Genomic DNA, 16,876 nt, shown 5'->3' with positions numbered 1-16,876 from the left:
TATTCAAACTCATTTACATTCTTTGTTTTCTACTTTCTATTCATTTAGCTTTATGTTTTATGTGCAGGTCACTATGTCCTTACTTAGAATCAGTTTTTTTCCCCTAAGCAATATTATCACTGTGGTACAGCCATCAAAATTGTGCATAATTACATATCTTCCTATATTTCTAAAAACACAGAAATCACTGCTAATGAAATCTAGTACTTATGAAATAAGTACAGATTGAACTGACACTTGTATAGCTGGTGTGTTTTTCTGGGGCTCATCTATTTGTTTCACTCACAGTATAAGCACTTCACATTAGAGCACGTGTCCTCTTTGATGCTTCAAATACTTCCAAAGCACAGAGCCAGCAATGAATATGTTTTAAAAAATAATACTGCACAACCTATTGTGAAAATATACAGTGTGGGTCTTTTTGTATTATCAAGATTTGTGAATTTGGAGAGACAAAAAAATACACGATTTAAAAATACCTATGACACAAAATTAAATATTGCAAAGCATTCTACGAAGTATGAGCCCTCAAATTTTAAGAAAAAGGATGGTCAAATTACCTACTAGTGTGAAAGAATACAGAACAAATCTGTTTTAGTGATTTTTTTTCACATTTTACTTTCTAGTTGCTGGAAAAGAGATTGCAATCTCTAAGTTGGAAAACATACTGACAAATCAATATTTAAGCTCAGAGAACAACAAAAGAAACTTTAAAATGTAGACAAAATGTACAAGTCCTAATGGATTTTGTTTCTTCCAAAAATTTCACTCTTTTCAAAAAGTGTAAGATAAGAAAACTGAAGTTTGAGGAAAAAGGAATGTGGATAAGCCTGACCTACCAAAAACAAATTCAAATTATATGCTATTCAAGTTTTAATTGATAAAGAAACATTTTTTAATGTTTATTCATCTTTTGAGAGAAAGAGGAAGACAGAGCATGAACAGGGTGTGGCAGAGAAAGAGGGAGACACAGAATCTGAAGCAGGCTCCAGGCTCTGAGCTGTCAGCACACAGCCTGACACAGGGCTCGAACTCGTGAACTGCGAGATCATGACGTGAGCTGAAGTTGGACACTTAACCGACTGAGCCATCCAAGGTGACAGATAAAGAAACAATTTTAGGGGCGCCTGGGTGGCTTAGTCGGTTAAGTGTCCAACTTTGGCTCAGGTCATGAACTTGTGGTCTGTGGGTTCAAGCACTGGGTCAGGCTCTGTGCTGACAGATCAGAGCCTGGAGCCTGCTTCGGTTTCTCTATCTCCCTCTCTCTCTGCCCCTCCTCCACTCATGCTCTGTCTCTCTCTGTCAAAAATAAACGTTAAAAAAAAGGAAACAATTTTAAAAGAAAAGCTCATTTTAATTTTATTTATTATAGTTGACAAATATTCATCTTTAAAAAGATCATTAATATCTTGTTTAAATGAGTGCATGCCTAAAACACAGTCTTTCAGTGTTTTCCCTTGTCTATATATCTGTGTTGAGACTAAGATGTTCTTTTTCCTATGCATGTATCTTATTAAGCATAAAGACAATTGCATTAAAATGTAATAAATAGAAATCCACAAGGTATGTTTCATATAATCAGAGCTCTCTAGCTGCAGTTTATATCATATAATACACTTGTACATATGCCCAATGATATAGCTGTATAGTATATCTTTACAAGATCCTTTATGAAGTTCTATTGCTATCTCCAAGTAACAATGAGAAAAAAATGTTTGTATAAGGATAAGAAAACTTAATACTGCATTTTGACAAAGGTAATTATTCTAACAACTAATGTATATAAATTATCATTTAAGGAAAACATAATAATTTTCATATTGTTAGATTACATATAATACATTATATAAACAAAGAGACCAGACAATATAACAGTTAATGTTTTTCTTTCTCTTTTTTACTTATTATGTGCCAGGCTCTGTACTGTTTTCTCAATCGTAATTCATTTATACTTCATAATGATCTAACGTGGATTATGCATTTGCTATTTGAATACTTCAAATAAGGAAAAACAAAGAGGAGGCATAACTTGTTCAATATTATGCAGAAAATGGTAAACTAGGGTCTTAACCCTGGCAATTCGATTCTAGGTTCCCTTCCATTACACTGTACTTATAGAAGCTATCTCTGGGGGATGGGTTTAGGTGCACATTTCATTTTCCATCTTTTGCTCCTCTGTGCTTTTTTCTACAATATTTTTTTCTTACAAATGTTTTGGAATAAGAAAGATAAGTTATTAATTTTTAGATGAATGTTTCATCAATTCTTATAGCAGTCTCTCTCTTTGTACCTTCAGAATAAAAGAATTAAAAATTCCAAAAACTGCATAACAAAAACTTTTGTTACAAAATGAGGTTAAAATGAGAAACCCATTTGGTTTTGAACAAATAGTAGAAAAATAACTTAGGAAATTAATCAAACTCCAAAAATCATACATTTTAAACTATTTTGACTTCTGTACATAATTTATAATTTCTAAAAACATGGAAAATATATTGTAATATTTTAGAAAGTTTTAGCAAAACAGTAAAAATATCTAGAGTACTTTAAATACGATCTTCAAAATTAGTGTAAGACTTTTAGTATGTAGTGTGGCTTTATGATGTATCACAATTAATTGTTTATTCAAGCTTGATCACCACATCAAAATGAAGAGATTATTATTCCCATTTCACAAACGAGGAAAATTAAGTGGATTAGAATCAGGTGTCTTTAACTCTAAATGTGTCCTTTTTTCCCCTGAGTAAACACTGCCTCTTCCTCAAGCCAATGAAGCTGCTCTCTGTATATTCATGAAATGAGAGCATTTTTGCTTTCTCACTCAGCTAGTTTATTATTAGTGGACTGAATTGTGTCCTCCCAAAATTTACATGTTGAACTCCTAACCCCAGTATGTCAGAATGTGACTACTTTTGAAGCTTAGGGTTTTTTGTTATTTTGAGAGAGAGAGAGGGGGAGGGGGGGGCAAAGGAGGAGGGAGCAGGGGGAAGGCAGAGGAATAGGGAGAAAGAGAATCTTAAGCAGGTCCCACGCCCAACATGGAGCCCAACTCGAGGCTAGATCTCACAACCATGAGACCATGACCTGAGCTGAAATCCAGAGTCCCAAAGCTTAACCTACTAAGCCACCCAGGTACCCCAAAGATAGAGTTTTTAAAGAGGTAATTAAGTTCAAAGGAGATTATTAGGGTGGGTCCTCACCCAGTATGACTGATCTTTATAAGGGAGATTAGTACACAAACACCTACCAAGGGCAGATGATACAAAAACACAGGGTCCACAAGATAGCCACCTATAAACCAAAAAGAGAGGCCTCAGAATAAACCAACCCTGCTTACCTCTTGAACTCAGACTTCTAGCCTTTAGAGTTGTGAGGAAATTTTCTGTTGTTTTTCTTACTACTTGAAGCAGAAAAATCAGAGTCCAGGTCTTTCACCTCCTTGGTTATATTTACTCCTAGTTTTTAAATTATTTTTGGTACAATTATTAATGGATTGTTTTCTTAATTTTTCTTTCTGCCACTTTATTATTAGTGTATAGAAATGAAAAGGATTTCCATATATTTATTTGGTATCCTGCAACTTCCCTAAATTCATTTATCAGTTCTATTTTTTTTTAGTGGGGTCTTTATGGTTTTCTGTATATGGTATCAAGTCATCTGAAACTAGTGAAAGGTTTACCTCTTCCATATAATTTGGATGCCTTTTATTTCTTTTTCTTGTCTGATGGCTGTGGCTAGGACTTCTAGTACTATGTTGAATAAAAGTGGTGACAGTGGATGTCCTTGTCTTTTTCCTAACCTTAGAGGAAAAGCTATCAGTTTTTCACCACTAGGTAGGCTATTAGCTGTAGATTTTTCATATATGGCCTTTATTCTGCTGAGATACGTTCCCTCTAAACCTAGTTTAGAGGGACTAAACCTACTTTGAGGACTTTTATCATGAATAGGTGTTGTACTTTATCAAATCTTTTTTCTCAGTCTATTGAAATGATCATGTTTTTTATCCTTTCTCTTATTGATGTGATATATCATGTTCATTGATTTGTGAATGTAGAACCACCTTGCAATCCCAGGAATAAATCCCACTTGGTCATGGTGAATGATATTTTAACCTATTAGTGGATTTGTTTGCTAATATTTTGTTGAGGATTTTTGCACATATGTTCAGTAGAGATATTGGCCTGTAGTACTCTTTTTTTGTATTGTCTTTATCTGAGTTTTGTATCAAGGCAATACTGGTCTCCCAGTATGAATTTGGAAGCTTCCCTTCCTCTTCTATTTTTTGAAATAGTTTGAGGAGAATAGGTATTAACTCTTCTTTATATGTTTGGTCTAATTCACCTGTGAAGCCATCTGGTCCTGGATATTTGTTTTTTGGGAGTTTTTTGATTATTGATTCCATGTTATTGCTGCTAATGGGTTTATTCAAATTTTCAATTTCTTCCTTATTCAGTTTTGGGAGTTTATATGTTTCTAGGAATTTATCTATTTCTTTTAGGTTGTCCAACTTGTTGGCATATAATTTTTCATAATATTCTCTTATAATCCTTTGTCTTTCTGTGGGGTTGGTTTTTATTTCTTCTCCTTCATCTCTGGTCTTGTTTATTTGAGTCTCTCTCTCTCTCTCTCTCTCTCTCTCTGAGTCCGGCTAAATGTTTATCAATTTTGTTGATCTTTTCAAAGAATGAGTTCCTTGTTCCAGTGATCTGTTCCATTGTTCTGGGTATTTTTGTTTTGTTTTCTATTTTTTTTATTTCTGTTCTAACATTTATTATTTATTTCCTTCCTTCTACTGTATTTGAGTTTTGTTTGTTCTTTTTCTGGCTCCTTTAGGTGTAAGGTTAGGTTGTTTATCTGAGAATTTTTTACTTCTTGAGGGAGGCCCGTATTGCTATAAACTTCTTAGAATAGTCTCTGCTACATGCAAAAGATTTTGCACCATTGCGTTTTCATTTTCAATTGTCTCCATGTAGTTTTTTATTTCCTCTTTGATTTCTTGGTTGATCCATTCATTGTTTAGTAGCATGTTATTGAACCTCATGTATTTGTGTTTTTTCCAGACTTTTTCTTGTGGTTGATTTCTAGTTTCATAACATTGTGGTTGGAAAAGATTTATGGTATGACTTCAATTTTTTTGAACTTGTTGAGACTTGTTTTGTAGCCTAACATGTGACCTATTCTGAAGAATGTTCCAAGCATGCTTAAAAAGAATGTGTATTCTGCTGTTTTAGGATGGAATGGCCTGACTATATCTGTTAGACCCATCTGGTCTAATGTGTCATTCAAAGCCACTGTTTCCTTGTTGATTTTCTGTTTGGATAATCTGTCCACTTATGTAAGTGGTGTGTTAAAGTCCCCTACTATTATCATATTACTATCGATTATTTCCTTTAAGTTTGTTATTAGATGCTTTATGTTTTGGCGTGCTTTCACATGTTGGGTGCATAAATATTTACAATTGTTAAATTGCTGGATTCTTTACTTTATGCTTGTACAGTGTCCTTTGTCTCTTGTTACGGTCTTTATTTTAAAGTCAACGCTCTTATGATAGTTTGAGTTCTTGCATGGTATGCCCAAACTGCCTCACATTTATGATACCCCTCATCTAGTGCAACTTTAATCCTTTCCTCTTGTAGCTCCAGCCAGAATGATCCTCCTTGCATTTCCTCAAATGTGCCATGTATTCTCTGTCTCAGAGCCTTTGAACTTACTATATCCTCTCTGCCTGGTATTCCTTTTCCCCAGAAGCATATGACTCATTCTCTTAAAAAGCTTTAGGTCTGGGCTTAAAAGTCACATTATCAGACAAATATTCTGGGGCATTCTATATAAAATTGTGATGCCCAAACCTATCTGGTACTTTTCTATTTTTCCAAAACTGCTTTATTAATTTTACTGCACATATCACATCCTGACATTATATTAGTAACTTTCATAAAAATGTTTTGGATTTTGAGTACCATATACACCAATAAAAGTTAAAGCATACAGTAGGTATTCAATGAGTATTTGTTAAATAATAAATAAATGTCACTCCTCTCCTAAAAATCTTCCTGGCTTCATGTTACACCCGTAATAAATAGGCTGCAGGGTAAACTGGGGAGTGTTGCTGAGGATTAATTTATCAGTTTTATTATTGTCAGTCTAGAGGATCCTGTATGACCAGAATCCTGTCATCCTCATTCTCTTTCTTCCAGTTCCCTAACGGTATTCTCCACAGATGGTTTCTTTTTTTTTTTTTTTTTTTTTTTTTTTTTTTTTTTTTTTCAACGTTTATTTATTTTTGGGACAGAGAGAGACAGAGCATGAACGGGCGAGGGGCAGAGAGAGAGGGAGACACAGAATCGGAAACAGGCTCCAGGCTCTGAGCCATCAGCCCAGAGCCCGACGCGGGGCTCGAACTCACGGACCGTGAGATCGTGACCTGGCTGAAGTCGGACGCTTAACCGACTGCACCACCCAGGCGCCCCAGATGGTTTCTTAATATTCCTCAAGTATGCCTAGCTTATTCCCTCCTTAGGTACTTTGCATTAACAGGTTTTTTGTGTAGAAAGCTCTTTCCTCAGATATCCCAAGGATGCCTTCTTTGGCTCATTTAAATTTCTACTAAAATGCCACCTATCACCTCTATGAATCCCAAGAGAGGTCTTACTTGATTCCTGTATTCATCACCCTCTATCCCACAGCACTCCTCACTACCTGGCATTATATTACATATGTTTTACATCTGGATTTCCTTCCCTATTAAAATGCAAACTTCATAAAGACAGTGGCATTTATTTGTTCACTACTATATTCCCAGAAATTAGAAATTACTAGAATATAGGTTCTCATCTAATATCTGATGAACAACTGAATGCCTACTTCATAGGGCTGTTCTGGGAATTGAATAATATAATATGCTGCTTTATAATATAAAGCACCTAGTCAAGTACCTAGAAATGTAATAAAGATTAATCAATAATAATAGTAACACTTAACATTAACAATGTACAAGTCATTTTCCCGAGGTTTTGCCCATTAAAACTTTATAAAATCCTATCATGGGAGCACCTAGGTGGTTCAGTTGATTAAGCTTCCCACTTTGGCTCAGGTCATGATCTTGCAGCTCATGAGTTTGAGCCTGCATCAGGCTCTTTGCTGACAGCTCAGAGCCTGGAGCCTGCTTCAGTTTCTGTGTCTCCCTCTCTCTGCCCTCTTCCACTCCTATGCTCTGTCTCTTTCTCTCAAAACTAAATAAACATAAAAAAAAAAAAAAAAAAACCTATCATGTGTATAGTATTATTCACATTTAAGAGATGAAGAAATTAGAACAGATTAACCTGCTCCAAATCTCAGTTAATAAGTGGAAATACTAGGAATTGAACTCAGGCAACCTGATTCCACAATCTATGCTTTTTAAACATTCTCTAATGGCTTTCAATAATAGTTGACTTTTAACGATTGGTATTGCTATTAATACTATTACTATCATCATCATGAGGATTATGCATTTTAAACAGAATCTCATTTTTTTAATGCACGCTGCTTTGAGAAAAATTGATCAGTGCATTCAGAAATGTGCAAATTTAAGAGTAAGTAACAACAAGGACAGGATTTCTTTTGTCATTTTCTGCGTTTGTGCTATAATCTTCATTGTACTTTACCTATTATAATTATTAAGTAATTATTAATACCTATCATCCATAGTAGAATGAACAATCAGTGACCAGATCTGTTATTAACAACACTATCTCTGGTACCTGGTATAGGGTTAATACAGAATAGGTGATCATTAAATATTTATTGAAAAAATTAATGTACAAATAGTTTATAATGGTAAAAAAAGTCTCTAAGTTAGTTGATAATATTTCCAGACATCTTCACTTAGTTTTTTCTCTTCATAATTTTTTTCATAGTGCTATTTCATATGGTAACAATAAATTCAGTCACAATTACAATTGTTTAATAAATGAAAGAGGATAGAATTGCAGTTGATTTGGCTTCTTATGGTCTAGAATGGCTGGGATCAAATGTTTTCTTTGCTAATGTATCATATGCATTTGGTAAAAGACTTCCCCAAATTCTCCTTTTGAACAAAATTACTTGGGAAAAAATATGCTTTTCCCACATCATATTAAATGGAGTATCATTTAAGTTCAATCCTAAAGGTTACCCTAACTTAAGTTTGTCTCTTTTCTGCCCGTTTTAATCACCCCTAAATCCTCACATAAGACTCCATCATGCGTTCTTAGTGTTGGCATATTAATTAATTAATTGATTCACTCCTTCATTTTCACTTGGTTCATGCACTCTTAAAGCATTTTTAATTCAAACTCCACAAAACTGAGAGATTAATAATGCCAATAAAATCTATTTCAGAGAGGTTAATCCTAAGGTTATGTGTGTGGTAAATAGTCGCACAAATAGTTATACAACTAGATTTCTTGAAACAAATTCCAGTGCTCTGTCTGCTATGTGACAGGCAAGTGTACTAAGTCCTAGCACTAAAGGAAAAATAAGGCACATGTCTTAAGCAGTCACAAGCTGACTAAGGCTCATAAATTAATCTTTAATCCTTCTTTGCCTTCCAGTTTCATTTTGATTGCTCATTTCACAGCTTTCTTAATCCCTGGAAAATATTACCAGAGCCATCCTCAAATGCTCCCAACTATTCCTGGAAATATTTCCTGGAAATATTTCCACACTTTAGTATCAACATTCAAAAATAGGCTGATGGAGATTCCTGAAACTCTTACCCTTTATCATCAAGCGTACGATTTGCCTGTTTGATATCTCAGTGCATCCATACTTTTAACACCTGGATGATGGCTCAAATATTTTTTTCAGATGTGCTTTTCATATAATACCTACATCTTGAATCTAAGTACACTAAAGGAAATTCAACTTGTAGCCTTAAGCATGACCACAACTACCTGTGATAAAAATAAGCTCTTTCTAAGAGGAAAGTTCCCTCAGATGGGTTTTTCTGAGGGGCAATAATGGTAATCTTTCAGTTCATTTTAAGTACTCCTATGGACAAGTGTTTACCATCAGACATAGTGTTGCTTCTGTCATTAAAATGAACTCAGAGGAAAACAGTTGATACAGATGACATGTTTTTTAGTAGAAAGTAATACTGAGAAACTGGCAAAACTCCCTTCACTGATGTTCTGAATGATCACTACTCCAAGGATTGAGAGAAAGGAAGAAATGACAGAAAGAGGTGAGAGGAAGGGCTGCAACTTAGGCAAAAACAGGCTGGACTTCACCCTCACTGATCCAATGAGAATAAAATCACAGTATATTATAAAAATATAGTGAAACATATGGCTCAAGAATGGATCAATGGAACAGAATAGAGAACCCAGAAATGGACCCACAAATGTATGGCCAACTAATCTTAGAAAAAGCAGAAAAGAATATCCAATGGAATAAAGACAGTCTCTTCAGCAAGTGGTGCTGGGAAAACAGGAGAGCGACATGCAGAAGAATGAACCTGGACCACTTTCTTACACCATACACAAGAATAAACTCAAAATGGATGAAAGACCTCAATGTAAGACAGGAAGCCATCAAAATCCTCGAGGAGAAAGCAGGAAAAAACCTCTTTGATCTTGGCCACAGCAACTTCTTACTCAACACGTCTCAGGAGGCAAGGGAAACAAAAGCAAAAGTGAACTACTGGGACCTCATCAAAATAAAACTCTTCTGCACAGCAAAGGAAACAAGCAGCAAAACTAAAAGGCAACCAACAGAATGGGAGAAGATATTGGCAAACAAAATATCAGATAAAGGATTAGTATCCAAAATCTAAAAAGAACTTATCAAACTCAACACCCATGAAACAAATAACCCAGTGAAGAAATGGGCAAAATACATGAATAGACACTTCTCCAAAGAAGACATCCAGATAGCCAACCGACACATGAAAAAACGCTCAACATCACTCATCATCCGGGAAATACAAATCAAAACTACAATGAGACACCACCTCACACCTGTCAGAATGGCTAACATGAACAACTCAGGCAACAACAGGATGCAGAGAAAGAGGATCTCTTTTGCATTGTTGGTGGGATGCAAGCTGGTGCACCCACTCTGGAAAACAGTATGGAGGTTTCTCAAAAAACTAAAAAGGGAACTACCCTACAACCCAGCAATTGCACTACTAGGCATTTATCCACGGGTTACAGGTGTGCTGTTTTGAAGGGACACATGCACCCCCATGTTTATAGCAGCACTATCCACAATAGCCAAAGTAATGGAAAGAGCCCAAATGTCCATCGAGGGATGAATGGATAAAGAAGACATGGTATATATATACAATGGAGTATTAATCGGCAATCAAAAAGAACGATATCTTGCCATTTGCAACTACGTGGATGGAACTGGAGGGTATTATGCTAAGTGAAATTAGTCAGTCACAGAAAGACAAATATCATATGACTTCACTCATATGAGGACTTTAAGAGACAAAATAGATGAACATAAGGGAAGGGAAACAAAACTAATAGAAAAACAGGGAGGGGGACAAAACAGAAAAGACTCATAAATATGGAGAACCAACTGAAGGTTACTAGAGGGGTTGTGGGAGGGGGGGAAGGGATAAATGGGTAAGGGGCACTAAGGAATCTACTCCTGAAATCATTGTTGCACTATATGCTAACTAATTTGGATGTAAATTTTAAAAAATAAAATTTTTTTTAAAAATATAGTGAAACAGGGGCGCCTGGGTGGCGCAGTCAGTTGAGCGTCCGACTTCAGCCAGGTCACGATCTCACGGTCCGTGAGTTCGAGCCCCGCGTCGGGCTCTGGGCTGATGGCTCAGAGTCTGGAGCCTGTTTCCGATTCTGTGTCTCCCTCTCTCTCTGCCCCTCCCCCGTTCATGCTCTGTCTCTCTCTGTCCCAAAAATAAATAAAAACGTTGAAAAAAAAAATTAAAAAAAAAATATATAGTGAAACATACAGCAAAGAGCTACAAAAAGTAGGTATATCCTGGTATTTTTATTTTTATTATTTAAAACAAAATTTTAATGTTTATTCATTTTTGAGAGACAGAGTGTAAGTGGGGAATGGGCAGAGATAGAGGGAGACACAGAATCCGAAGCAGGCTCCAGGCTCCAGCCTGTCAGCAAAGAGTCTAACACAGGGCTTGAACTCACGAACCGTGAGATCATGATCTGAGTCAAAGTCGGATGTTTAACTGACTGACCTAACCTGCCACCTCTATTCTGGTCTTTTTAAAAAAAGAAACACAAATGTAGCCGAATGGAGGTCACTTATTCTTCAATAGAGACCACAAACTTGGTACTACCACAAAATAAAATAATTTCTAAGCAATGAACACTTGCTTATTTTTATTTAAACAGTGATGGAAATTAAAATGGTCTAAATTCAACCCCTGTTAGAAGTCAGAAAAGAATGGAAACAAGTGAAATTTAATAAGTCATATAGGGAGGCCCACTTAATCATAATAAAATTGTAGGAATGACTAAATAATTACACAAAAATCATGATCACCCACCCTTTTTAGCTACAGAAAGAGATAAATAGAAAATGAACTAATTTACTTGTTGAGTAAAAGAATTGGAGTTTGAGGGGATTGTATAAAGTCTTATTATAACAATTTTACAGGTGAACTTCTTTATTTCAGAAATGAACTAAATTGTATTATAGCCTAAATGTGCAATCAGTGCCACAGAATAGAATATTAAAGGTAGAGTCAGGATAAACTTCAATTTACAACCTTATATACTATGTAGGGAAGCTGGCTTTATCAGTCAGAGTCTAATCAGGAGGAAAAAAACCACACCAGTAATTTGAGTAAGAAAAAGCTAATGTAAAGAACTATTAACTAATAAAAAAGCAGTTAGCTACTAAAAGGTAAACGAGGAGTAGTTCAGTGGTACAGAAGTAGCAACTAGGGAACAAAACTATTGCCTAAGCACCTGAGGCAGAGTAAAAAATGCAGGCATGTATGAATTTAGAAAACCCCCTCCCATCCTCCACCAAGTCTGAGTCAGACATCTTTGGAGAAGCTATGGCTACTTCAGGAGCTCTGGTGGGAACAGAGGAACTTCCTAGATTACACAGCCCCCAGAGGGTGTGTGTTACAGGGAATCCTCTGATGTGGTCCTTTGGAAGACAGAGGATCTTACCAAAAGGTATAGGCTACAGCTAAACCATGGTTACTACCAGGTTCCCTGGGCACCCATCTGCTAAGTACCTCATGGAAAAGAGCACTCTGAAAAATGGAAGCAAAGCCCCTGCTATTCTGGCCCTGGAGTATCCCTCCAATCTTTTAAACTGACAAAGTCTAATACCAAGTAAGCTTGCAAATATCTGTAGGGTCGACCTCTGGTAACACAAGAGATACCAAAGAAGGGTTTGGAGAAGAGGGGCAATAAAATTAATAACTGGTTTCTTGTTTTTCCGCCATCCTTGGTTGTGGAAACTGATACAGATAAAATCTGTGTAATGTGACATGTTTATGCTTATAGTTACAAATGATAATTTCTTGGTTCTTATTTTCTAAATTGGGTTACCTTTTGTCTAATTCTGACTTCAAGCTACTCACTAAGAAATCATATAGGTGGCATTACTCATTAACTTTTTTTGAAGAAAAATGTATGCAAACTTTAAGTACACAACTCAACATATTTCTTACAAACACATACACTCTTGCAACTATCACCCAAGATGAGATAAAATCTACTACTAGCACTCTGGAAGACTCATTCTTACTCTTACTAAATAGTAATAATTTACACTGTAATGATTTTAATGTTCCCTTAAAAATCTTCACCCGATTTCTTACATGTTTAGTATAACTCATAGGAAATTCAAGGAAAAAATAATGCATCCTTTTGTATTGGAGACTAAGCATGCCAGAAGCTACTTTAAATTTGAGATGAATTTCATTTTGTCTTTTTACATTTCCTTCTTTTTTTTTTTTTTTTTAATTTTTTTTTTCAACGTTTATTTATTTTTGGGACAGAGAGAGACAGAGCATGAACGGGGGAGGGGCAGAGAGAGAGGGAGACAGAATCGGAAACAGGCTCCAGGCTCTGAGCCATCAGCCCAGAGCCTGACGCGGGGCTCGAACTCCCGGACCGCGAGATCGTGACCTGGCTGAAGTCGGACGCTTAACCGACTGCGCCACCCAGGCGCCCCTTACATTTCCTTCTTAAGATGTCAAGGCATTCTATAGAAATTACTGTGTTACTCTTGTTTTTCTGTAAGTTGGCAATAATTAGCAATGAATTTCTAATGATCCCAGAGGAAAAGGGAATGAAATATAAATAACACAATAGACTCAAATATCCTCCTGTTCTTTTGTACAGGAATAGAGATCAAAATCAAGTTTTTGAGAATAAACTCCTTCCATAACTTTTTTTTTTTTAATTTTTTTTTTCAACGTTTATTTATTTTTGGGACAGAGAGAGACAGAGCATGAACGGAGGAGGGGCAGAGTGAGAGGGAGACACAGAATCGGAAACAGGCTCCAGGCTCTGAGACATCAGCCCAGAGCCTGACGCGGGGCTCGAACTCACAGACCGTGAGATCGTGACCTGGCTGAAGTCGGACGCTTAACCGACTGCGCCACCCAGGCGCCCCAAAACTCCTTCCATAACTTTAATGTGAGAAAATTCTACATGGATGCAAACCAAACAAATAACAACAAGAAAACAACAGCAAAAAACCTAGCGGCAATTTGGGTTACTAAAGAAATAATGTAAGTATATGTAAAAACAAAAAGTATAAATTGTTTCTTCAAAACTCATAGCATTTAACATATCAACAAATGTGGAATGTGTTTTTATTTTATTATTTAACTGCAAGTAGTGAAAGGAAAGTAACACATTAAGTAGGAAAAGAGGGTATTTTCCTTATTATATTTTAGGACAACATTAGGATTTTAGAACTGTTCAAACTTCTCAGTTAAATAAACTTGACTAATTAACTAACATTGGTTCAGTAACCCAAGAGGCTCAAGAAATTTGATATTAAAAGTTTTTCTTACTCCTGTGTACTTCTAGATTTCTAAAAATCCATTTAATATTTTACATTATTATCACAAAAATTTTAAATTTGACTACCATACTGAAGGTTGACACTTTCAACTACTAATTTATTTTTTTTCCTATGAGCTTTCCATCACAAGTCAAAGATCTTTGAACTTATGATTAGACTTCATAGCCTGAAGGTGGTGAGTGTTTTTCCAGAAGGTTTTTAGATTTTTTTTAATGCCTGCTTCCACTGGATTTGGTTCAAAATTTTCTAATGGGAAGCATACTTTACACAGCCTCGATTCTGTGTATTTTATATATTATTTTACTTTATTGCTCTTCCTTAACTGGAGCACTTAATATCAACATATTTTTAGAAGTTTTATATTTGGTAATATTTTGTTGGTTCTTTGTTTCCTGTTATAATGGGCTTTTAAAGATTAAGCGAATTTGCAGATTTCCCAAACAAACACATCTGTACAGGACAGTGTGATATTAGAAGGCTCCTGAAATTAAATAATACAATATAAATGCTTTCTGCATTACCCATTTGCTGCATAGAAAATGAGGAAGATTGCCAATGGGTTTATTTTAGGGAGAAAACTACTATTTTGAAATAAAATACAAAGATTACTACATGACCATATTTTATTCCTAGTCATGTTCAATGTGGGAGTATCCTCTTGCTTTATACACAAGGAAATGATGTCAGGCACTGACATATTATTTTCAAAGACAAAGGTTATCACACACAAAATAAATAATTTTTTCTAGTTTATTTGTTCCTTTCAAATTGTTTTAATGAATTAACATTCTTTATAGTTTCACTGTTTACGCATGGTTAATGTACCTAACAAAAATAATGCTGCATTTAAAATTTCATGCCTTAAACATAATGCTAATCTATGTCACTCCTATTTCCTCATCCTTGCTTGGGAAGGATATTTGGTCACCATCCTCCTACACACATTGCTTGGTTATTCACCCTGATCTCAGGCCTCTTCTTGCCATCCCCCAATTAATTTTTATTATTATCCCAGGTTTCTTCCCCTTCCTTCCTTCCTCCCTACACACTCAACCCAACCACCCACTGAAATCCTCAGTTCTACTCTTCAGTAGGTTTTCAAAATTAGCACATTCCCCCATTTCCCTTCAGAAATACGTTTGCATGCCTTCTTCCTCCTTAAAGACTATTTGCTCACCTTAGCTCTACAATCATTCTCCAACCTCTACTTAGTCCTACATAGTTTAAGACTGTTTCCTGACCTTCCATTTCCCTTTCCATAACAAAACATTGTTTGGAAAGTTCAGCCAGTAATCCCAAAAACCAAATTCAGTGGGCCAGTGTGGTAAGAGGGCTTTGTATTAGATAAGAAATTTTACAAAACTGTGGTAATACTGAAATGCATTATGGTTAGTGCCTAGATGATTGCATTTTCATTTGCAGTGAGGAATTACTGCCAAGAACTTGAATCACTCTTATGTATGACAGCACACATTACCCAGGATTCCATGCTGTTTCAGAGCTTTTCTGAATGAACATTGATAATTGTGACATGAAGTCTGATACTGTGTGTGAGAGTCTCTAGACTCTACCAATCATGTCATAATAAGAAAAATGTAAGGTGGTATATTAAAAAGTAAAGCTACAGCCATCACATTCTCAACAGTTTTTTTGCAAGTTAGGTACAAGAGGTGTGAAAAATGTATCTCTAATAATTTCACCTTTTAAAAAAAATTCAGATTTTTTCCATTTAAATTTCAAACTAAACTTTCATCATTAATCTTTATATACTTTAAGACAAACCATATTTTTCACTTATTCATTCATTCAATATTTATTGAATACCTGCTATGAGCCCAACACAGTTCAGCATAAATTATCCCTAAATTAACAATAAAACCGTGATTTGCAACTTACCATGGGCCATGCGATGGAACCAGTAGTAGCCAAAATCAACTCCTAAGAAAGTTAAATACCAAGTCCATGGAGAATCCCAAGGCAAAATGATGAGCCTGTAGTTCTCCCAGATATAAATGTATGTGGTCAGTTCGATGCTTCTGGAAAACAAACTGGAAAAATAAAATTTACAATGATTATACCACTTTTAAATGTAAAATTATAAAACATTTTAGGTAACATTTAAAAATTAATGTATTCATATATAAAAATAAAAGTCTTTCTCCTTTTTTTCTCACAGTTCTATCAGACCTTTTAAAAGGCTCAATTTCCTTGGTATCAAAATGTTCTATATTTCCTTTCGTTTCACAGTTATCATGGATGCCAGCTATTTGCACTCTTGATTTCATGGAATTTAGGATGCCATTCCTTTTTTCTTCTTTTTTTTTTTTTTTTTGTCTCTTAAAATACTTTCATAGAAACCATACAACATAAATATGACAAAACTACAACTTATTTTCTGTGACTGTCATTTCCAAATCTTAATGAAGAGCACAAGAAGGGTGCTTTTTAAAGGAAGTTTAAAAGGTATAAAGTTTAAAGGGGACGGCAGAAATGCCTACTGCCTTAGATCAAAGTTGCTTCTGGCTAACTACTGTCTTTATTTCTCTTTATTCCCTTCTTCTCTCTTTTGCACACAGACTTATACTCTTATGTTTTTAGATGTTATACTTAGGATCACAAATTGGATTCTCAAAGAATGTCAATAATTCTTGTAGTAATATAAACTATAACTCTAAAGATGTAAGGGAATAATCTTTCCCTAGAAATAATGTGTAAAAACTTAGATACCACAATGAGATGTCACATTACACCAGTCAGAAAGCTAGTATCAAAAAGACAAGAGATAACAGGTATTGGTGAGGATATAGAGAAAGTGAACCCTCATGCACTGTTGGTGAGAATATAAATTGGTGCCACTGTA

The 16,876-nt window shown here is 35.3% G+C and overlaps 1 protein-coding gene across 7 annotated transcripts in view; it reads right to left on the bottom strand.

Annotated features, from left to right (window-relative positions):
• AGMO (alkylglycerol monooxygenase) overlaps positions 1 to 16,876 on the bottom strand; it is a 387,303-nt gene that overhangs the window by 302,923 nt on the left and 67,504 nt on the right. For all 7 annotated transcript variants that reach the window (XM_086695051.1, XM_086695018.1, XM_086695020.1 and 4 more), the window contains one exon: positions 15,913 to 16,064. In XM_086695051.1, the coding sequence (XP_086551177.1) occupies positions 15,913 to 16,064 (152 nt within the window). The remainder of the gene's footprint in view (positions 1 to 15,912; positions 16,065 to 16,876) is intronic.

This window comes from Puma concolor, chromosome A2 (genome assembly GCF_028749965.1).
Source record: "Puma concolor isolate L17-30 chromosome A2, mPumCon1.1.hap2, whole genome shotgun sequence".
Taxonomy (NCBI): domain Eukaryota; kingdom Metazoa; phylum Chordata; class Mammalia; order Carnivora; family Felidae; genus Puma; species Puma concolor.
This window is presented reverse-complemented; position numbering and strand designations above follow the sequence as displayed.